We start from the raw sequence: 24109 nt of genomic DNA, 5'->3' as shown, positions 1-24109 counted from the left end.
TGCAGAGCTGCTCCATTTCAGAATATTGTCACATACACATATTTCCACTTTCTAAGGATACAGGCACATTACATCTACAATTCATCTCACATGACTGTTCAGAACAAAGGCAGTGATTGCATCAGCCAAACAAGTCTTCAGTGGCAGAGCACATCGACAGTGAAGGACATGTTTCTTTTTGAACAGACAAAGGTACTGTTATGCATCAACGGGTTCTGAAATATAGCAAAGAGGCAGTGGAAATTGGAGTACACAATGGTCATGCCCATCTGGACAGTTGTTTCGAGCTGAACTCTGCAGGGAATGTGGTGTTAGCAAAAACACATCAGGAATGCTCTAATGTGAAAGATGTGGGGGTGGAGTGTGAAATAAACAAGCAGCACCAGCCTCAGCATCTGGAAATGACAGCTCTGCCAATGCCCGGCAATTTATATCTTGGTACATGCCACTATGTATGTGCATATCACTATCTTATGACTTTTGTCATTTCGGGGTACGTAATACAGGCCCACACAAATAAAATAAAAAAACCATGCTGTGGTCAGAAATCAAATAAAATATGAACAAATTCATTTCTGCACCATACCTACAATTCAATGAGAGGGTGGACACAATTCTGTTGCACATAATTTACCTTCAAAGCATCTTCACCAATGGCCTTTAAACATGACAACTGTGAGCAGATGCACCAGTTTGTTCGCATTTGCTTAGTAACACACGAACTGGGTTGTTAATTCCTTTGAATTGGGGGTGGGGCGGGGGGAGTGAGTGAGTGTGTGTGAGTGTGTGTGTGAGAGAGAGAGAGAGAGAGAGAGAGAGAGAGAGAGAGAGAGATCAGGACCATACGATAGGCTGAAAATGTCTCAGTATATTTGATCCTCTGATGATATGAAACTCGTTCACCCTCAGCGTCCTTCATATTGGAACTGGTCTAAACATGATGTAGCAGTGATTAAAGCACTGGATTCACATTTTAGAGAAGAGGTAGTCAAATACCGGTTCGACCATCCAGGTTTAATTCTATGTGGTTCCTCTAAATCACTTAAGATTGATGCCACGATGGTTTCTCTGACGTGCTTAGTCGATTTTGTTCCTCATCCTTGTTCCACCCAAGCTCATGTTGACTTCTCCATCCATTTACGATCACAGAAAATCACACTCCACTCTGAGGCCAATATTTTGTGACCACAGACCAGGTATATAGCAATTCCTATTCTTCCTGGATAACTGAGTGTACAAATGTGATGATGATATAGCTTGTAATTTACCCCTAATAATTTTCCTTCATTGAAATATAATAAGAACTGGCTAAGCTCCAGCTTCAAGCATTATCCTGAAAGGTACTGAACTCAAACTTGTTAATGCGAACAATTTACTGAAAATTTCTGAGGAAAAATGTGAAGACAAAATGTGTAGTTCTCATTGTTAAATACCAGTTTGCTGCATGGGAGATTAAACATGGATGGAAGTAATTCCATATGCCAAGTGAAGTATGATAATCTCAGAAAATGGGTCAGTTACTTTTTGAAGCACAATAGTCATCTGATCCCATAATGTACAGAATTTTTATTTGGCACTAAAGCAACTGCTTCATGCAAAGACTGGCCTCCTAAATAATTAGCAGCTTTTACTATAACAATAGCTGTAACAAACGACAAGATATAAATGATTATCTCGAAAATGGATTACGATGGCTAAAATAATAAATGCAGAGCACTGAGTATGTTAATGTAGCCTACTTTTTGTGCAGCTCTGTCCTCAGCTTGATAACCTGTTGTGGTCTTCATTGTTCTCACAACTGTCTGACTTGCAAAGCCTTACAACTTTGAAAAAAAGTTTGTGACACAACTGCAAGAAAAGAAAAGGCCAGACTTACGTGTCCAGATAAAGTTACGTACAAAGCAATAACACAAGGATGACCAGTGTTCCATTTTAGAACAAATATTTTGGTACCTAGGCATTGAGTGCCTGCTTAAAAAAAATGACAGCAACACCAGACGTTAACTGGCTGTGTAACTTGTGCAGATGATCAGCTTCTAGTTGCGATTTGACGATCTAAAGCACAGAAAGGAGACAGGAAAATGATTGCAAGAGAAATAATACACAAAAGGTGTCTAGGAGACAAATTAAAAGTTGTTACTTGTACAATGGTGCATACACTGCAAAAAGGATGACTACCTATAATGAGAAATCTTATGATAATGATTAGACGTGAAACCATTCGGGGTAGAAAAATATAGGTATTTAGCCGTCACGTTACACATAATGCAAAACTTCCTAGTCCACATTAAAAATGGTAGCAAAAGTGAAAAATCATGAATTTATCCCAAAACAGATTTAGAGTGCCTTTAAAGTTATTTAGAATACATCACACGTACAGTCTTGATGGCACTCCTGGCATATGGAGCTAGCGTTTCGGCTCTTAGATGAGGGTGGCAACATAGGCAAAGAAGTTACTAGTTTTCCTATGACTTAAATGGTAGAACAACAGATGTCCTGATGGGCATTTTAGGGATGTTGCCACTTGACTATATTTTAAGATGTAGAGGGGAAGTGCACTGGCTTTGAGTTAGCAGAGAGAGAGAGCATCTGTGACACTGTGGACAATCACGGTGATAAAGTAGAAATAAGAAACATGAGAAACATGTTAATGACAGTGTAGGAAGAAGCGTGGGATAGAAGCAATACTGGAAGACGTGTTAACAAAACATTTCCTAGCACTGAGGAAAGATTATTGTTGCGGTTGCTTCGTCAGGAAAGAGGGAACGAGAGGGAAAGACGAAAGGATGTGGGTTTTAAGGGAGAGGGTAAGGAGTCATTCCAATCCTGGGAGCGGAAAGACTTACCTTATATGGGTGGGTGGATGTGTGTGTGTGTGTGTGTGTGTGTGTGTGTGTGTGTGTGGGCGCGCGCGCGCGCGCGAGAGTGTATACCTGTCCTTTCTTCCCCCTAAGGTAAGTCTTTCTGCTCCCGGGATTGGAATGACTCCTTACCCTCTCCCTTAAAACCCACATCCTTTCGTCTTTCCCTCTCCTTCCCTCTTTCCTGACGAAGCAACTGTTGGTTGCGAAAGCTTCAAATTCTCTCTCTCTCTCTCTCTGTGTGTGTGTGTGTGTGTGTGTGTGTGTGTGTGTGTGTGTATGTATGTGTGTTTTAGAAGAAGGCTGTTTGGCCAAAAGCTCACTTGTTTAGCAGCCTTTTTGTTGTGCCTGACTGACCGCAAATCAACATCTCCACTACATGGTGAGTTAAAAAATAAAACAGTGATTTATGTGACTGTGGACAGTTTGCATTACCAGTCCATATCATCACAAAGTGTGGAATGCACAGAGTAACACAGGAAGAAAGGTGCATGCTGAAAGACAAAAGCATACATCACATAGTCACGGATAGAATATTGACTGATGTATTGAGCATACATGAAATAATCAGGGATAGAATATTTTGTGATGTGCTGAACAAGGTAAGTCAGAAAGTGTCATTACACGAGATGGAATTGCGGTTGTCTGGGAGACATGAAAATTTAAGAGACAAAACACGAAAATGTCACAGGAAAAGGAGGACAAAAGGCAGAGAAAGACAGGAAGGGGTAGCAGTACAACTGAAGATCAAAGAAACAAGTAGGGACAACATGAGATGACAGAACACTAACACCACTGAAGGGCTCTGTATGTATATAGCGGATATCACATGAACAGAACAGATGAAAGATTTTTAGTTATGTCCTGTAAAAGTAGTTCTTGAAGTCTAGAGCTGTATCAAACCAGTCTTTGGACTGAAGATCACAACAATAATAAAAATCTATTGAATGATGTCAGGGATGTGGATTAAACAGCAATCAGCATACTCCTCTGGTCTGATACACTGAGCGGGGACACACTGAGGAAGCACAGCACAGGAGATGGGGCGAATGGAGTGCCTATACACGGCAACCCTTGGTTTATGTTTCTTGTGCTGATACCATGATGATACTAACAAGGAGAGATTAAAAGAATTTCATAATTTTGCATTATGTTTTAGAGACTTAAAAAATTGACAGCAGCAGATATAACAGCATTGTAGCATAGTGCTTAGTTCACCAGTCTGATGCGCAGGAGGGTGCCGGTTTGAATTTTTTCAGGTGCTTGAAAATTTTTAGTTTTTAATTCTTTATGAAAATGTTTTGATCATTTTTTTTTATTTTGTCCATTATAAATAGTTTTCTCGAAAGACTGTAACTGTGGAAAAAATGGGTTTGTTTATAAATCATTTTCCACCACCAGTCACAATTTTCTTTTATTTATGTTACGTATGATGCATTTCGGGAAATAAGTCCCATTTTCAAGTGTGTATTTCTTTGTACTATTCCATTTTTTTGATGTGTGCACTTTGTTTTGTTGACGTTACTGCAATATATAAAAAAGGCTCCATTTTTATTTAGTTATTGATTTTTATAGGTAGTTAATGGCAAAATTTGGTAGAACTTGTACTTACAGTTTTCTTATAATCCATTTGTGTAGTTCACACACGTTGAACATCACTCAACATTCAATACATTAACAAACCCCCTGTAATTTTTTTAAAATTAATAATACTTTGCCACATAATTTTAAACACTGTATTAACTTTTACGAGGGTAAGTCAATTATTATCTGCAATTTAGTTTTTCTAGAGCTGTTATTTTACGTTGATGATGCACACTTTGTTTATATGTCGTTATATCTTTGCAATTTTCAAGCTGCTAGGTAAGTTTCGTTATCGCTGCAGTGCGATTAATCACGGTTGTTCTGCCGTCTATTTGCATCAAAGAAGAGCAGCGTTCAGTGATCCATTTTTTTGTGGTTGGAAGGCATATCACGGGCCGAAATTCATCGAAGACTTTCGGAACAGCATGGGAACAGTGTTTTGCTACAATGGAGTGTCCACAAATGGATTGAAAAATTCCAAAATGGTCGCATAAGTGTTATGCACGATGGAGGAGCTGGATGACCGTTTACTGCCACAAATGAAGAAACCATTAAGCGTTCATGTGAAATGATTCTCTAAGGCAGACGATTAACTGTTGATGAAGCGGCACATCGTCTGCAAATCAGTCACCATTCTGTGTATGAAATCATCCACAACAGACTTGGGCTTCATAAAATTTGTGCAAGATGGGTCCCAAAACAACTCACACAGTTGCGTAAACAAATGCGTTTGGACATCTACCAAAAAAAAAAAAAAAAAGGGATCGCTATGGTAACGAATGGGACAGCTGGACAGCTTCTTAGACAGCATCATTACTGGTGACGAAACATGGTTCCATCATTACGAGCTGGAGAGTAAATGGCAGAGCGTGGAATGGAAGCATCCAAATTCACCATGCAAGAAAAAGTTCAAGACCCAACCGTCTGCAGGAAAACTGAAGTTTATCGGTTTTTTGGGACACACAAGATACAGTACTGGAACAGTATGGGGAAAGAGGCACAACAATAAACAGTGTACATTACAGTGAGATGCTTACTGCCAGGCTAAAGCCTGCAATTCGAAGCAAACGCCGAAAATCACTGTCAAAATGTGTTGTGTTGTTGCACGACAATGCCCATCTGCATTCTGCTGCCCACAATGCTGAAATGCTCCAAAAACTTAAATTTGAAGCACTGGATCATCCTCCATATTGTCCTGATCTTGCCTCTTCTGGCTATCACTTGTTTGGGCCACTCAAACAGGCATTAACGGGTCGTTGATTTGCCTTAGACGAAGCAGTGAAAGAAGCGGTGGTGCATTCCTGGCTCGCACCTCAACCAAAAACCTTCTTTTATGAGAACATCAGGAAACTTGTACAATGATGGACCAAGTGCGTTGAGACTCAAGGAGACTATGTTGGAAAATGATGTTCTTGTAAGTTTCCTATCTGATTACAATAACATTTTCTAACTACTTTGCGGATAATAATTGACTTACCCCCCTAAAATGTTCTCTATTTTTTCTTCCTATAATTTTTTTTATTTGGAAGCTTTGTGCAAGTGAATTTATTTGTTTTTTGTATTGTGAGAATGAAGTATTTTGCGACATCACTTATACAAGGAGGGACCCAAAAGTAACCCGAATCGTAATGCTGCACATTGTGTACTTGTAGTGGCAGGTTGCGCCGCCAGAGCTGTAGTAGGAGCTCTGCTGAGTCATTCTGCCACGCGTCTGCCATGTTTCTTTGGCAGGTCTTTGAGTGTGCGTACAGGGCAGACGTGACATGAGGAAATGGCTAGTTCTTACGAACAACGTGCAGCGGTGAAGTTTTTTCTCTTGCTTGGCAAGAATGCAGCAGAAAGTGCTGCGACGATTCAGACAGCCCACAAAGACCATGCTCTTAGTAAAACGCAAGTGTACGAATGGTTTTCTCAGTTTAAAAAAAGGGAGAAATGGTGGTTGAAGATCAGCACCGTTCCAGTCGACTTTCAACTGCTCGAAGCGAGGACAATATTGACAAAATCTGTGATCTCATCAGTGAAGATCGATGCAGAACAATTGACCAATTCGAGAACTTGTCCAGGTTGTCCTGGAGTTCAATTCAGCACGTCTTGACCATTGATTCAGGGATGTGAAGAGTGGCAGCAAAATTCGTGCCGAAGCTACTTCCTGGAGATCAAATGGATTGTCGCGTTCAAGCCATCTCGAAATGAAGGACGCGTTCAAAGACGATCCATATTTTTTCAACAAAATAATTACAGGTGAAGAGTCAAGGTGCTATGGATACGATCCAGAAGGTAAACAACAGCCACCACAATGGAAGTCACCTGGCTAACCTCGACCAAAAAAAAGCTCGACAAGTGAAATCGAATGTGAAAACGATGTTGATCTGTTATTTTGACATCAAAGGGATCGTACATTCTGAATTTGTCCCTGAAAACCAAAAAGTAAACCAACAATTCTATTTGGAGGCTATGAAACGGCTTTGCAGAAGTTCGTCGTGAAAATGTCCAGCTTTGTGGGATTCTGGCGTGTGGTTATTGCATCACAACAACGCTCCCGCGCACACGGCTCTCAGCGTTCGCCAGTTTTTGGCCTCAAGGAAGACGACTCCCTTGACCCACATGCCCTATTCACTGGATTTAGCACCCACGGACTACTTCCTCTTCCCGAGGATGAAAAGAGACTTGGGAGGGAAGCGCTGTGTGGATGTGAAAGATGTAAAACGCAATGCCATGAAAGTGCTAGCAGGTATCAAAGAGGACAAATTTAAAAGGTGCTTAGAACACTGGAATGAACGTTTGGACAAGTGTATTAATGCTAATGGAGAGTACTTCAAAGGAGATTTGAAAGCAATAAAGTATATGCTTTCTAGGAAGAAATTCCTGTTATTTTTGGGTCCCCCTCGGTTTTCTTACTGCGTCAATTCGGGACAAAATCTCGAACTTTCGGAAATAGCCTTCATCGTCATCAGCAACTGCCTGTCTTCACTGCTGTTCTGGTGGCCTTTTATAGCCTGTGGACGGCTTCTTATGGGTCGGCGATTACGTACTGCTGTCACAATGTGCAGCAGCCAGACTGACACTGTCTGCGACAGCAGTACGCAATCATCGACTAATCAGAAGCTGCCCACGGGCTATAAAAGACCACCACAGCAGCAGTGAAGAAAGTCAATTGCTCCTGACGATGAAAATGGAGGCTATTGCCGAAAGCTCGAGATTTCTCCCCGAATTGACGCAGCAAGGAAACAGAATATTTTACATATGTTTTTTGTATTAATTTTGATTTACTTTTTTCTGTTTGATGGTCTTAAATTTTTATTCACATTATTGCATTCCTTATTTTGTGCATTTATTTATAATTCCTTGTTTCGTTTACATTTTTATCATTGTTATTTTGTTTACAGTTTAACAGGAATCCATGTTTTAAATGTTATGTGGATAATACAATAAAAAATGTATATCTTTTACATAATGAAAAATACACTTTTAACACCACTGCACAGCCAATATAAATAGATCATTTCATCTTTTATTCTGTAACCAACAGATTAGCAATCTTAAAACATTTAGATATATTACAACAGATAAATAAAAGTAATTAAAATTACATGCACAAGATTCCAAGTGGAAACTGAATGACAGGAAGAAAGAACGATAGCAAATGTAAAGTTAATATTATGATTGAAATAATACGATGAAAGGATTGAAGGAAAAAAAAGGAAAAGAAAAATTAAACCAATTAATTGAATAAAAGTAATAATCCATCATTTTGACAACTATTAGAAATATAAAATTTTGAGGCACCTCATGAGATCTGAACCCACAACATTCTGTGTGTCAGGCTCATATGATATCCGCACACTACAACATCCTTAAATGTACTGTTACCAAATTTAATGTTCTAGAACAGCACAAAAAATGATGAAATTTTTTTCCATTGATTACAAGCAAATGAGGGCCCACCTACATCACCGTGTGGATGGTTTCAAGAAGTTAATCCCGACCCAGGGGACTTCTCTTGTAAGATACATAACAATTGATAAAACAAATCCTGCTTTAATGTTCAAGATACAGAAGTAATTTATCATTTCAGTGCTCCATTCATCAGTGAGATTAAAAAGGGACATAAAATGTGAGAAATTTTATGATGATTATTAAAAATAAGGTATTAGATACATTAGATAATACATATGGGGATTTTTTTATTCATAATGGAAGGAGGAGTGGGTGATGCTTTTAACTGGAGCAGTTTAGCTGTGATGTATATATATCTGACTCTGCTGATGCCAGGGTTCATTAGAGATAAGAAGTGTAATTAGAAACTGGATGTAGCTTGAGCACAATTTTGTATGAACCGGTTATAGTGCATATCATGAAATTTATCATTAATGTACCATGTGGCAATTTATGAATACGACAGACTGTATTATGAAATTATGATCTACCTTTTTTTATGTAGTAGTTCACACAGTTTACCACAGACACTTGACAGCAAATCTTACATGTGCTGGCAACAAAATAAAATGTCATTAAGTAGCTCCATCTAAGCTCCTCATTTTAGATAGAAGAAACAAGTTGTACAAAGTGCAATCATTGTGCACCTAAGTTAACAGAGAGATGTTACAAAAATGTAAGAGACTGTTACAAAGAACTGTATCCCATTTTAACTATATACTTCCATACAGATTTTTAAAAAACACTAATGAAACGAATAACATGGCCCCTGTTTGGTTTTGTAAGTAGTACCCATAATACAATCTACTTTGCTGGGTTGGCTGCCACAGATGATTATGTAACACTACTTTGATTTATGTTGAACTGAAATAGATGGTAAAAATAAAAAGGAAGTATATTAAACTGGAACATTTTGTGTATCTGATTTTTACCTCTTCCAAGAGGGCTTCCAGATCCTCCTTCCACAGGTCAGATGGAGACTTGTTTTGTAGCACTTTGTATTCTTGAAGCTTTTCATCACGTTTTGCCAAGAGTTCATCTTTTCTCTCCTTCGTAAGAGTCCACATTGTCATACCTAAGAGATAATCATACATTTTATCAATATCCTCTTCCATCCCATCTGAGGAATCATCTTCATTGCTATTCTCCTCCTGCAACATAACACAACACATTGTGCCTTTTAGTGTGAGTACAACGAAATAAGGCCAACACTAGTATAGGATTCTAAATTCTCTCACTGAGAAATTACATAAAGACTTGTCGCATAAACATAATTTGTCTTATGGGCAGTAAATCTGCAACAACAACCAAAACCTCTAAAAGGGGTTATACTGTTGAGTATATAGACTTTACACAAATGAACAAAATTTAAACTGCAGACTGTTATACATACTTCACACTGGTGACAGGATACTTCCCTTGATGCAGGAAATGTATTGTGCCAGTGTATATTTCATAAAGCAACCAGATGGAACATATTTTACCTTTCAGTTATTCCTTGCCCAAATAATCCAATGAATTCAGATAAGAAAATCTGAAATACTACACACTGAAATATACATCTCTACATCTACATCCATCCTCCGCAAACCACTTAACACGTATGATGGAGGGTACTTTCTCGTTCTAGCCACAAATGATGTAGAGAAGGAACAACTCCATTTGGGCTCAAATCATTCTATTTCACCTTCACGATCTTTTTTCAGGCTGTATACTGGGGAAAACTCACTTGAAATTTGTACAATGCCTTCCTTGTATGGTACAGTTGGATGAGCATCTCCATGGTGTTTTCGCACTTAAAACAAACCCATGACAAAACACTCTCTCCTCTTTGGATTTTCCTTGTTTCCATTTCTCCTTGTAAGGGTCTCAGACTGCGGAGCAATACTCAAGTATCCATCAAATGAGGGCCTTGTACACTACCTCCTTTGTGGGTGGACTACACTTCCTCAGGATCTTTCCAATGTTAGTTTAATGTCGCTGGTCAACTTGAAATTATTCCAAATGCATACTCTTGAATATTTAATGGATGTGTTTGTTTTGAGCAACAGTAACAGGTTTGTGCTCCTATTTCGGTGTAGTACAGTACACTTTTTAAGTTGAGGATAAACTGGCAACCCCCACACTAAGCATTAATCCTCAGCAATTTTCTAGCATTTAGACTTTTATATACAGCAGCATCATCAGCAAAAATCCTCATAGACCTTCCAATGTCACTCACTAGCTCATTAGCGGTTTGTCCATGTAAAGTTGAGCCTACTTACTCGTAATGCAAGTAGTGGAGAAAATTGGCCTTTGTCTTTGAGAGCTACCAATATTTTCGCAATGTCATGTCTGCTTTCATATAAGAACAAAACAGGTATTGGTGCCGCCATTGCTGGAATGTTGTCTGAGCTGCCTAGACCTCATCAATCTTCTCCCCTCAGTAACCAAAATGTTGGGGCAAGGCACACTTCTGGCCATTCCCAACAGCTACTGCATGCAATGTCAACTTATCGTGGCCCAACAGCATGTACATTGCAAACAGTAATGGTGTTATGACACTTCCTTCGGGCACATTTTGTGCTACTTTTAGCTCTTAACATTTCTCTCCATGAACAATGACGTATTGAATTCTATTTCTTTTCAATCCCACAACAAAGCTAGTTGAACCATGGCAGGCCTTTCTCATCCCTCACAAGTTTGGTCATCACATATCTGTGTAAGACGTATTGCACAACACTCAAATTTAGTCCATTTATGCTCCACACTTGCAGTCTCAGACATGAATATCACATGTTAGGTTACCTTAAAGTCAGCATCAGTTATTCATTCATTGCATTTACTAAACAGAAATGTTTTCCTGACTCTTTACATTCTTACTGATAGCAGTGGTAAGGCCTTACAGTCACCATCTTCTTGCTCAACATCAGAAAGTTCAGGCCCGTTCATTACTTGAATCTTCCAGTCTACAGATAACAAGATCAGGAAATTTACGCATGACCTTCCTTACGTATTCCCTGAAATGTTCCACCACTGCAGCTCCTAAGGCTGGAGGTCTACAAAGGTGTTGCACAATCTGTCTTAAAATCATCAATTTTTATGAAGTTAATTACAGCTACAACCAAGTGTCCACCATCGGCATCCTGCCTATTTTTCCGATATGAATTCCAACTGGAATTTAAACCTTTGTTGTTATTCACTTACAATATCAGTTTTTTAACTGTATTACTATATGGCCATTACTACTGTGGACTTTCCTTGGGCACTACTACATTTGTTGAAATTATCAGTGACCAATTGTATATAAGAAGTTTTGTTTCCTTCGCCAGTTTCAGGCATCTAATGCCCTTCTTCAAAAGATCTAGTTGCAGTTTCCAGTACCACGACGCGCCTGTAACACTGCTTTTGCTGAGAGGCTCCTGTTAGTATGCTACTCAAAAGCAATCTCACTCATGAATAACATGCCACGAAGGAGCCTGTTGATGAATGAGGGGTGCGAGGTGTATTGTGGTGCTGGGAACTGCAAACAGACCTTCTGAAGAATGGCACTATATGCCTGAAACCAACAAAGTAAATACAATTTCTTTTATGCACTTGCTTGCTAGTTATTTCAACAAATAGAACTGCAGTTGTTGATGATGGATAAAATGCTAATACTTCATTTATATTTACTTTCAAGAATCTGCCATGATGAATGCTACCCTGCTTAATTAATGACACTTATTCTCCTCTCTCTGAAATCAAACTGCAATTTATCAAATCCCACATATGATCTAACTTAGAAACTGCTTCCTGGGTGAAGTCCACCTATAAAGGCATGTCATACAATTCTCCATTCAACAGTGGAGGCCGAGAAATCTGCATCAAAGATTATCACTGAATCGTCTTGAGCCTCTGGGTTAAGCCACACTTGTCTCCTAACCTGTTTCTAAACGTGAATCTACAAAATGCTAGTTCAACTTGCACACCCTCAAAAGAGAGGTTAGCTTTCTTCAACAATTCTGCCAGACGCATGTAGAACTGAGGATGGCCTTTGAACTTGGAAAACAAGTTCATTCTTGCAGATACAAGCCATGATTTGTAGGTGGCTGGATCCATTGCGCACAACAGCTGCCAACAGGACCTCCTACAGTAAATCTGATGACACCCTTAGTGGACACTGCGGTCCTACTTCCAAACCTGCCAGCTATTTCTCAGAGGGACTCAATAAGCCATCTATCTTTAGAACTCATAATGACCAACAAAATGCAACTTATCAGGCCCATGGAGGAGTTTCTGCGTTATAGAAAAACACATACCCTGTTAACCTTCTGAATTCCATACTTTCTGACAGACTGGACCCAGTCCCACCAGACGAGGTGTCGTATCTTGGCTCAGTTGTACTTTCAGCAATGGATAAGACCTCAAACCTGTGTTTCTCAGTAGTGGCCAATTCTCCATGTATCTATACACGCCAGTTACAGTCAGTAGTCATCTTTACCTACACTCAGCCATGCAACAGGAAATATACAGGAGTTGGACAAAAATATGGAAACATTGCAATAAATGCAGATGCTAGCCAAGTCTGCAGGTTTCACTGCGGTATTTGATCATGAACAGACCTATGCAATGTCCTTAATAAGCTGCAAGTGTCAGTCATGGTCAGAACAGCATTCTGTATAGTTGTGAGTGCATTATGTCAGAGCTAAGTGAATTCACACATGGGCAAATTGTTTGTGTTTGTATGGTGAATGCTTCTGTAATCTATGTATCTAAAGTGTTTGGTGTTTGACAAGACATGGTATCAAGGATTTATACTGCATGCAGGGAAAAAAATGAAAAACATCATCCATTAAAGCAGGCTTATGTTGAGTTATTGTGATGAAGAATAAAGAGGACAGCTACAAAAGTCACTGCAAAACTGAATGTCACAATCATGGACCCCGCCAGCACCAAAGCAACACAAACAGAGCTTCATAAGCTGAAAATTGTAGGGCGAGTAAGAATTCCAAAACCACTCATCAGTGATGCAAATGCCCATATAAAGAAAACCTGGTGCCAAAGCCATAAAACTTGAGTTATGGAGCAATTGAAGAAAGTAATCTGGTTGGATGAGTCTTCTTGTGCACTGTTTCAAACTTATGGCCGAGTTTAGACCCTAAGTGTGAAAACGGATGGTCATTTAGTGATAATATTGACAGCCATATGATGGTAATCCATGGGCACTCTGCAAGGTCGCATAACTGCCAAGGATTTTATGGTATAATTTTAGCTGGTTAGAACCATTCCACATACAATGTTTGATCCCAATGGTGAAACTTTGTTCCAATACCATAGAGCCCCTATTCACACAGCTCGCATTGTGCAGGACTGGTTTTGTGAGCAGGAGGATGAATTGTCGCATCTCCTCGGCCAACTGTGATACCTGCAATCGCCACTATTTTGCTGAATAATAATACAAGACTCCCACGAGAATCATACAGGACCTTGTAATCCCCCCCCCCCTTCTTCCCTGCATTGTCCACATTAAACAATGCCAGTCCAAGTAATTAATAAGCAAAGTCTTTTATGAAGATTTGAGAGGAGCGAAGATTACAATAAACTTTCATGTTTACTTGGGTTGTCATGTTGAGATGGTTCCAGTTCTTCTTGTCTACAGGTCTGATTCTTGAAGCTGAAAATCTATCATCAGATCTTCACAGTTGGTTTGAACTAAATAAATTTGAAGATTGTTGTTGCAGAAATTTTTACACGAATATTTTCTCCACAGATTTTGTCACATTGCAGTATATCGTACAGTATTTTAATTCTTCACATTAGCAAATCCGAAATTACCTGGTTCGCACATATTACACAAAAATACGTCCGATCACATCAGAGGCTACCTTATATCGAAAAAGGTTTACAATTTTTCTTAACAAATGAATTCCTACTGGTTTTCGTTACATTATTAATTTCGATTATTGTTTCATAAATGAATCCAGAAATAAACATAGTAAACAGTACAGGATTGCGTAATTAATAATAGAAATTTTAAGTGCATAAATAATTCGTAATTTCAAATGTTTCCGATAAAAATAATTTTAACTGCACATTCAGAACTAGTACTTATCGATTAAAACATCAAAACTAAAATATTTTATAAAGTAATTCCTTTTCATAAATTTTAGCTTGAAATATAACACGTTGCATATAAAATTATATGAAAGTTTTCAGAAAAGCAACTGAAATAATATTAACCTGTCCAAATTGTGAAAAATAGTACTGGTATCAACAGCTGCCACTGAGAAAAAGTAATGCTGGTGGAAAATGTCCTGTTACAACCTGCATTTATCCATTTCGAGACTGCAAGCTTTTTTTAATGTCAACGGTTTTTCAACACTGCATTAAGCATGGTAATGCGTTGTGTTTTTAGTGATTCCAGATTTTTGTCCATTCCGTACTACTAACCTGAGCAGTCCCTACGTACAATGTGAGTATTCTATATCTGCATCTCGCTGCTACAGTGCTTCTGGCTATCACCATACTACATATTACATTCATGTAACACAAAACTACGCTACACTAAAGCGACACTATACTCTCGCAACACTACACTAGTCACTAACAGCAATGCTTGCAAGAAAATTTATAAACTTTACCCGTTACACATATACTCTCACTATCTGATTTCTGCTTGAAGCTTGTGGGTCACTATGTTATCATAAAAGGAGCAAAGGAGCTGTGGTAAATTGTAGTTATAAAAGTGTATTATCAGTCAGCTTTGAGAACTATAGCAGGAATAAATGAAAAAAACACACACGATTTGAGAGATGGAATCGACCATATTGATTTAAACAATGAAGCTGATTGATTTCTGGTTAATTTGGTTCACAACTTCATACCACAGCAATGCTTTTAACATCGTGCTGTAACACTTACTTTCCAACACTACTTGCTTATTCCATGTTTTATATCCAGCAAGATACAAAAACACTTTAACAGTTGCCAAGTGAGACCCCAGCAAAGTGGTGTTACTTTTCAATCTACAAATAATAAGCACCTCTGGACTAGCTGGAGAACATACAGGTTATATTTGGAGTTCTTACTAGCTTGGCGATGAAAGCGAATGACTTCATAAGAGAATAGCAAGTTAACCATTCCACAAACATGGAAAAGTCTATCTTTGCACCACAAGATTTTCTGAACACAGTCAGTATCTGCAGAAGCCAGTACTGCTTGTGACAAAATAGGTCGTGTACTCAAATGTCAGTAAATAATACCTGCAGATTATCAGCTTTTTTTTAAAAAAAATCAACAAATTAATAAAGAATACAAATAGCTAAATAATGCTGAAACTCACGAGTTTCAAAGTTTACATATTTGCAAAAAGTTGTCCCATTTTGATAACACATACCTCAGTGAAAAGCTTAAACGACAGATTAAACACAATACTAACAAAGAGATAGAAGGGCTGGCCAGTACTTACCTCGGCTCAGTACAGCCGATAGATACACATAAAACAGAACCGAAAATTTACGTTCCTAGCTTTCGGAACAAATGTCCCTTCATCGGGGAGGAGAGAGGGGAAAAAGAAAGGGAAGAAGGGAAAGGAGATTCAGTTACTCACAACCCAGGTTATGAAGCCAAATAATATCTTTGGCTTCCCTCTGACAACCATGCCTCCATCCTTGCTACCCTCCCTATTTTCCTTTCCCTGTTGCTTCATAACCTGGGTTGTGAGTAACTGAATCTCCTTTCCCTTCTTCCCTTTCTTTCCCCTCTCTCCTCCCCGATGAAGGGACATTTGTTCCGAAAGCTAGGAACGTAAATTTTCGGTTCTGTTTTATGTGTATCTATCGGCTGTACTCAGCTGAGGTAAGTACTGGCCAGCCCCTCTATCTCTTTGTTAGTAATTGTTTCACATCTTTATATGAGATTTTCCATTAATCATTTAGATTGAACACAATGCATGCCAAAACTGTTGAACCTCTGTAAAATTCAAGTATTAAATACGTACATTGCTTCTCAAATTGAATTTTAGGATCACCATTAACACAAATACTGGTAGTAACTTCGAATTTGGATTTTTGTAACACTAAAACCATAACAAACTCAAAAAGGCATGATCAGTAAAAGATACTAAATTTTAATTTCTTTACGAGCATAAAGAACTACTGCACTGACCAAATTACTTGGGTTGTCTAGGAGAGAAATGCTAAATTGTATTTACCTACCTGTAAGACAAAATTTGCCCCCAAATTCATCATTCGAGAAATACATGATCATCTTACATTCATGTATAAAATCACTACTGTTGAAGTCAATATTTTCACAGGTTGTAATTTTAATTTGAAAAAAATCAGAAGGGAGAGGAAGTATTGGTGTTGGTTTCACCGAGCACTAGGATGAATCCAGGAAGGAGAATGGTGAGCGGGTAGAAAATTTCATTGTGCAGCAAACCATGGGAATGTATTCCTAGTACATTGCTTTTCATCAACATCTACGATGTTTAAACAGTTGCTTGTCCATTTGTAAAGTCAGTTCAATTCAAAGTAAAATTGGAGTCAAACAAATAATCAACAATAGTATACATTTTCAATGTGCAACAAATAAAACATGATCTCAACAACAATGGGTAAGGTTGCTACCACTCTGGAACACTGTTGATTTGCAAGGTTGGAAACAAATGGTGAGAGGCACTGCTAAACTGAAGTCATATAATGCCTGCTAATTCAGCTGTGCTGTAGAGAGCCAAGAGGACAATGTATTGTTGTCAATCGGTTAGCTTATATTGTCAGTACTGTACGAACTGTTAAACTGTAGCAATCGATAATGGATGCAAATCACAGCCATAAATGTTGATAAACATGATCTATGATTTCACAGTTCCCAACTGGTTCACATGAACAATGGATGCTAATTTTAAGTTAATAGTGATTCACAAAGCAGAGACCACAAACAACTGTGTGTAAGGTGAAGAATTTGGCATTACAGAAGTGAATGTTCATAAGTGGTGTCCTAAGGAGTATAAATTAAAGAACACCAGTTCTACACATCGAACATCCAGGAAACCACAGAAAGGAAAGTTTCACGAAGTGGAGCAGCAGACTATTCAGTAACCTATGTCCAAACCACTTTGGAGGTTTCCCAATTACTCTAGGAACTAAGCACTGGAAATAAAAATGTGTTTTCCAATTGCATGCAATGCAGAATTCACATTGATTGCTGGTGTGTGAGGATGATAAAGAGAGTGGGCTTACATAACAATTCAGAACCACAGTTCTGCCTGAATCCAATTGTAGTGTAGCAGGACTTTGCATTTCACCGCACTACACTCCTTCCCTCAGATATAAATTATACCGTCGCAGCTGTATAAGCGCTCAACGGCAGAGAAAATAAGAAAATGAAGGTACCAAAAATTATAACTCCTTTTGTTTTCTATCTGTCTTTTGTCTCTTGAGAGCGGAAGCTGAACTTACTTATTAGCTAGTCTTGGTCTGATTAAGACGAAAAACAACTTATTGACGTATTGTGGAAATTTGTATGAAATTCAGAGGATGGAAGCAGCAACGTAAAATACATTGCATTTAATATCAAGACAGTTTTTGTATACATTAGTAATTCCTGGACAATGAAATTTATTGCAAGATTTCGGAGCAGCTAAGACTTTTCACGCAGAAATGAAGCAGGAGATTTTTGGAGAACAAGACCTGGACACCGCACACGAGAAGACATGTTAACATGGTAAAGGATGAACTCTTATCTACGCCATTTCCCCCTGTTAATCACATTTTGTTATTCTCTGTTCTCTTTCAAATAATTTTTGTAGTGGAAATTGGTTTGACTTTTGCTCAGAAACGCCACAAGGACCACCCCAACAATAGCTTTTCCGAATCACGAATTCCGATAACTTTTCTGTAATACGAAGTCCGATTTGCATTTCACCCTTTCCCTTTTTCACAGCCATTAACGATTTTAAACCCCCCTTTTTATTCACCATTTGTTCCTACATTTTCAACCTTTTCTTTTCTTCTCTTCTTTTATTAGCCACTACAGTAGTGTGAACTGAAGAGACTTTACAAATATAGAGATTCTTAACAGTAATACATATTTCTACAGGAGAAAAATAACTGTTAACATAAATATGATTGTGCAGAACACTTGAAATGTGTGACAAAACATGACACACAAGCTTCAACTATGGTCCAAAACCGCTACTGCTCTACAGCAGTGTTGATTTTCAAGGGTGGCATCAAATGATGAAGTGAACTGTTAACCCAAAGCAGTACGATTTCTGCCTAGGACAATGTATTTCTGTAATTCAGCCTGCTCATATTGTCAGTGCTGTAAGAACTGTAAACTGTGGCAAATTAATAGTGGATGCAAGTTGCAGCTTTGCAACTGCACTGACCTGGGGAAGATGCACCACGTTTGGCACTGAAAAACTGGGAAAGGAGGCTGGTGGATGGCATTGTCAGACGTGTTAAGAGAAAGGCATATTTGTTTATCCTAGCGTGTCAAAGTATTGTACAATATTAGCGCCCATATTTGAACAATAATGCATATAAAACATAACTGGAACAAGAAGGAAGAATAATACATCACTGGAACTAAAAGCTTTCAATGATTTACACCATTTCACAAAACAAATTAGGTAAAATTTCTGCAGAGCTGCTACAACAGACATTGAGATACAGCTATGCATTTAAAACACCATCACCAAGAAAAAAATTTAAGTATGTCATACCCATGAATTTTCATGAACATAAGGGAATCTGTTGTGTTGAACTCGTCAGGCATGACGGCAAATGCAAATTCCAACCAAGATTTTGAGGGGGGAGGCCACATGCCATGCCAGGTCTTTGTTGGGTTCTGCCTCCCACTGATATGCCCTATGCGAGTCGTATCAATATCCTCACCTTGAAGTAAATCTAACATCTCTGCAGCTTCATTACTGCCCGGCAAGGATAAGATACCCTTCACTCTCAAGGTACGTATAATACATATACAAGGTACATTCCCGAAAAGAGATCTCTGCAAGATGTGAAGTCATACTTTACACAACATTTTTGCTGCTTTCGCCTGTTGAATAAATATTTAGGTTAAGTGCATTGCCTCACACGATAATTCCATAAAACAGGAAGGGAAAACATACAGTATAAGATAAGGGTATTATCTTTAAGTCAACACAATGAGAGAGATCTCAACGGAATCACGCTGAACTGAGCTTAGCTTGTGTGTGTGTGTGTGTGTGTGTGTGTGTGTGTGTGTGTTGACTTGACTCCACTGTAACCTCTTATGCAGATGGATATCAAGGAGTTGTACACACACTGTTTAATTTTGTATATGACCACTAATGTTTACTTCTGGTAAGAGCAGGTTATTTTTGCTTGTCTGAAATTGCACATGACATATCTTTGAGAGATTACAAAGTCCTTTGACCAGTTGTGGGCCTGTTCAACTGGAGATGCATCTCAAAGGCCCGAGTTTTGGCACTTGATTGGTCAGCTTGTGTCATTAACAAATATCTTTCCTAAACTACAGTTAAAAGCTAATTTGTGTTATTGCTTTATCTGAAACTAGACTAGCAATGAGCCCAAAATGCCAATAGCCAAAATGTTCTACAGAAATTAAATTTCTGCAGCCTCTTCTCCACACATATTTTCATACAAAATAAATATCTTATACAACACAAATCACAACAAAAATCAAAGGTTTCCCTTCCTACTTCTAAATAAAACGACAATAGGAATACATAAAACGACAATAGGAATACATTCTCCAACTGTTGCATTACTTATCAATCCAGAAGAAATGTCAATCTTGCCAACACAGGATGCTTGCAAACCATAAATGACAATGATTTAATATTTAGGAGTGGGCAACTGTTGTACAGTTATTTTATGTAATTTGCTTGTAATGAGAGTACTGAGGGACGCCACTTGTCTTCCAAGGTGGGGTGACAATACAGCACAATGATGTACTTGTATGGGCAGCGTCTGCACAAGCTTCACACTGTGTCATACCACATTGCAGTAGCACAACAAGCCCACTGTAAATATCCACAGAGTAACAATTCTGGGAACAGATCATGAAGAAACAACAGAAGACTGTAAAATTTGCTTCATGTCACTCTTATATGAGATTTGGAGAAAATAAAATATGTAATGTTCCTGTATTAAGAAAGTCTTACACAGAAGAACGTACTATACTCTTATCCAAGAATAAACAGAGAATGTCGATTAGGGACCTCTTCATATTTATTCCCAAAAATTTTAAGGTGAAGCACCTTATTTCCCGCATTACTACAGAATGCAGAGAAAAGGAAGCCCAAGAAATTTACACAGTCACGGCCCAAAACTTCATTGAACTAAATACTATTCAATAACTACAGTTCAGCTGCAAATCAAAATTACGAAAGTCAACATGCTCAATGTAACTTACATGGCATAACATATACCAGTCTCCTGCTACTCGTGTAACTACATCCTACAGTAATATTCTATATTCAGAAGCCTCTCTCATATATTCAATAAATCTCTTAAATTCCTACTGTATCAACTAATAGGCACTAAACCAACTGGCTTGCTTCCATTCACTAATAGCTATAGTTGATAGCTGTTCTTTCCATTCCTTATTCTATTCCAGTCTTGCGAATTTCTGCTTAATTTTGAGTCTGTTATTTGAATTGTTGGGTGGTGTCTAAGTGCTTAATTGCCAGACTACAGACCACAGTTGTAAGGTTCAATCCCCAGCCATTTGTAAGACAATAGTTTCCTGGGCAGTTATTTCAAAGATCAGAAGAAGGCATGTTACCTCCAGTAGAATGATGCAATCGTGAACCTTTCTTCAGATTAATGACAGCTTTACCTTTCACCTTATAAGAATCCTGTTATCATTTACATTATAAGAGAAGATATGGAAGAATGTAAATACTTCAGAAGAAATGAGACCCTTCACCGAACAGTAGAAGTGTTCGTTGTCATCGATAGACATTAAAAAAGGAAGAAAACTTGCTATCTGTTGCACAAATCCTTTAACTAGGTAGAGTACAAACTTTTATGTGTGGGCACGCGTGCACACCCACCCACCCACACACACCCGTGCAGCTAAACTGTACCTGCTGAACACACAATGCTAGGATTGTAGTTTGGCAAATGAACTGTTGTGACAGGTCCTTCCAATTCCAAACTCATTCACTGATGATGCCTTCATGATCTGGACCACGAACTGGAGCCAGGGCAAAGACACCCTACCCTCATTCCTGCACAACCTCAACACTTTCTCTCCCATCCGCTACACCTTGTCATCTTCAACACAACACAGCATCGTTTTGGACATTTGCCACCTGTTCTCTGATGGTTCCATCCATATCTCTGTCCACAAGAAGCACACAAACCACAAGAGTACCTACAATTTCACAGATATCACATGCCATATCCTCATAACCCTTTAATCCTCCCACTATCCACAAGAATCACTAGCAAAAGAGTGTCCCCCTGATCACTCAGTATCGATCCGGACTGGAGCAACTGAACCTTGACCTTCAGTAAGGCTCTGGGTAACTATCATGATGCCCGGATATGAGGAACATCCTATCCAAGTTCCTTTCCAATCCTCCCGAGATGATAGATCACTGCCCACACAATCTGCACAACACCCTGGCTGGTCCATCAGTTTGCCGCATGCAACCCTTCACCATATGGAAACGACCACATGTAAGACCTGCTCTATTCACCAACCCAGCACATCACACGCTAGTCTTGTCACAGGCTTACCTCATTCTATCAGACATGGCCACTGGTGAAAGTAGCCGTGTCATGTACCACCTCTGCTGTAATTTCTGCACAGCATTTTATGTAGACATGACTGCCAACCAGATGTCCATGAGAACGAACAGTCAAGAACAGAGTTGACCATCCAGTGGCAGAACATACTGCTCAGTTTAAAATGCTCAGTGGCTGCTTCACAACCTGCGCCATCTGGATTATCCAGCACCAGCTTTTCTGAATGATGCAAAAGGAAGTTAGCCTTCCAACACATCCTTTGCTCCTCAAATTGTTCTGTCTCAAGATCCTCCACAAATGCACTGCATCCACATCCTCTAACCAAGAGCTTCCTCTTCCTCTGTTCTGTCATCCTCTTCCAATCCACATCTCCACACCGTCATCGTCACATGCCGCATGAACTTACCAGCTCTGGTGCCCTTGTGTCACATTCCCGTACCATAAATCTGCTGCCTCTCTCAAAGTTGTCAGATATCCCTCCAAAACCTCTCCCCCATAACTCCTATCCTACAGGACAACACCAAATGCAGGCGCCCCCCCCCCCCAAGCACCAGGTTGACAGGCATTTGGTTTCAACTGCACATGGCGTACATGTGTGCGTGTGTCACAGTTTCTTCTTTCTTTTGTACCTGCCAATGATTCAACCATTCACCTACTGTATCATTTCACTATTTTCACTGATTGTCTTTATTTCTCGGGCACATCTCACCCTTCTTCAGATGCTTCTCTGGTCCATCAAACTCTTCAGTTATTTTCTCCGAGCAGTCCGTCTTCTACCTTACAGTTCAATATCGATCTTTTGTTAAATTTGATTAGCACTATACTTTCTAAACAAAAATTTAACTTTAAAATGGCTGTTTCCTTGGGTCAGCTTCTGGTATTCATATGCGCATTACAATATCCCCACATTTACCATTAATTTTTGCATTCCTACAAGCAAGGATCAGGTAATAAAAAAGCCAAACACTTGCACATCTTATAAAATACTTCTACCCAATTTGTACAAAGTTAACTGATAAATTTAAGTTATAATACTTGGATCAGTGTGCCAGGAAAGTTAATACAGGTAACTATAATGTGAACTTACCTCCCTGTCCTTATGTGGAAGCAAAGTATTAAAAGGTTCAGATTAGTGCAAGATTCACAATTTCATATGAACATTCAATAATACAAGATTTTTTAAAAATATGTTACTGTCTTGCATAAATCAATGCATAGGCTGATATTAAGTATCATCTACAAATCAAATAAACCACCACGACAAATCACAATAATCTGTATTGCCAGGAGATGATCTCACAGATACTGCTTTGCCATTTAATCCATCTACCTAAAGCTCACACTATATTGAACTTTCAATCCGCACTACTGTCCACCAAATGGTATGACTCAGGTTCAAACTGCAGTTCTGAGTGCAATTTTAGTCCAGTCAGAAAACGAAAATTGGTGGAAAACATATACAACGACTAAGAAGTATAGTTAGTTAGCGATAGTTTAATATGAATCTTCCAGCAGTTTACAACTATGTACAGGATTGAGACACAAACTTGAGACCTTTGCCTTCCCAAGGCAAGTGCTGGGCTACCCAAACAAAACTCACAACCCGTCCTACTCCTGCCAGTACATCATCTCCTACCTTCTGCACACAGATTTTATCTACCAAAATGTTTTATACCAGTGTGCACTCAGCTGCAGAGTGATATCTCATTCTAGACAGTTTAATAGATAACAAAAAATAATGAGAACAGTGTACTGAAACCACATTTTGTTTGCATTTGATGTCAAAATGGCAATACAGGGTAATGAGACAGAAACTGATGGTTTGAAAGCTATTGAACATGCCGTGTCATCTCTCTCTCTCTCTGAGAGGGGTGCGCACAAAACTGATCTTGATATTACCTCTGGTTACCTAGAAGATCCTGCCGCGTAAGTTGATTAGAACCTATAAAAGTGACTATTGTAGATGACTCATGTAAGTAATAGCACTGTGTCCATTGC

The 24109-nt window shown here is 38.8% G+C and overlaps 1 protein-coding gene across 3 annotated transcripts in view; it reads right to left on the bottom strand.

Moving 5' to 3' along the window:
• The window catches only part of LOC126475245 (DNA topoisomerase 2-alpha-like), a 171160-nt gene that overhangs the window by 33343 nt on the left and 113708 nt on the right, over positions 1–24109 (bottom strand). For all 3 annotated transcript variants that reach the window (XM_050102936.1, XM_050102937.1, XM_050102935.1), the window contains one exon: positions 9314–9532. In XM_050102936.1, coding sequence (XP_049958893.1) covers positions 9314–9532 — 219 coding nt within the window. The remainder of the gene's footprint in view (positions 1–9313; positions 9533–24109) is intronic.

The sequence above is a fragment of the Schistocerca serialis genome, chromosome 4 (genome assembly GCF_023864345.2).
Source record: "Schistocerca serialis cubense isolate TAMUIC-IGC-003099 chromosome 4, iqSchSeri2.2, whole genome shotgun sequence".
Taxonomy (NCBI): Eukaryota; Metazoa; Arthropoda; class Insecta; order Orthoptera; family Acrididae; genus Schistocerca; species Schistocerca serialis.
This window is presented reverse-complemented; position numbering and strand designations above follow the sequence as displayed.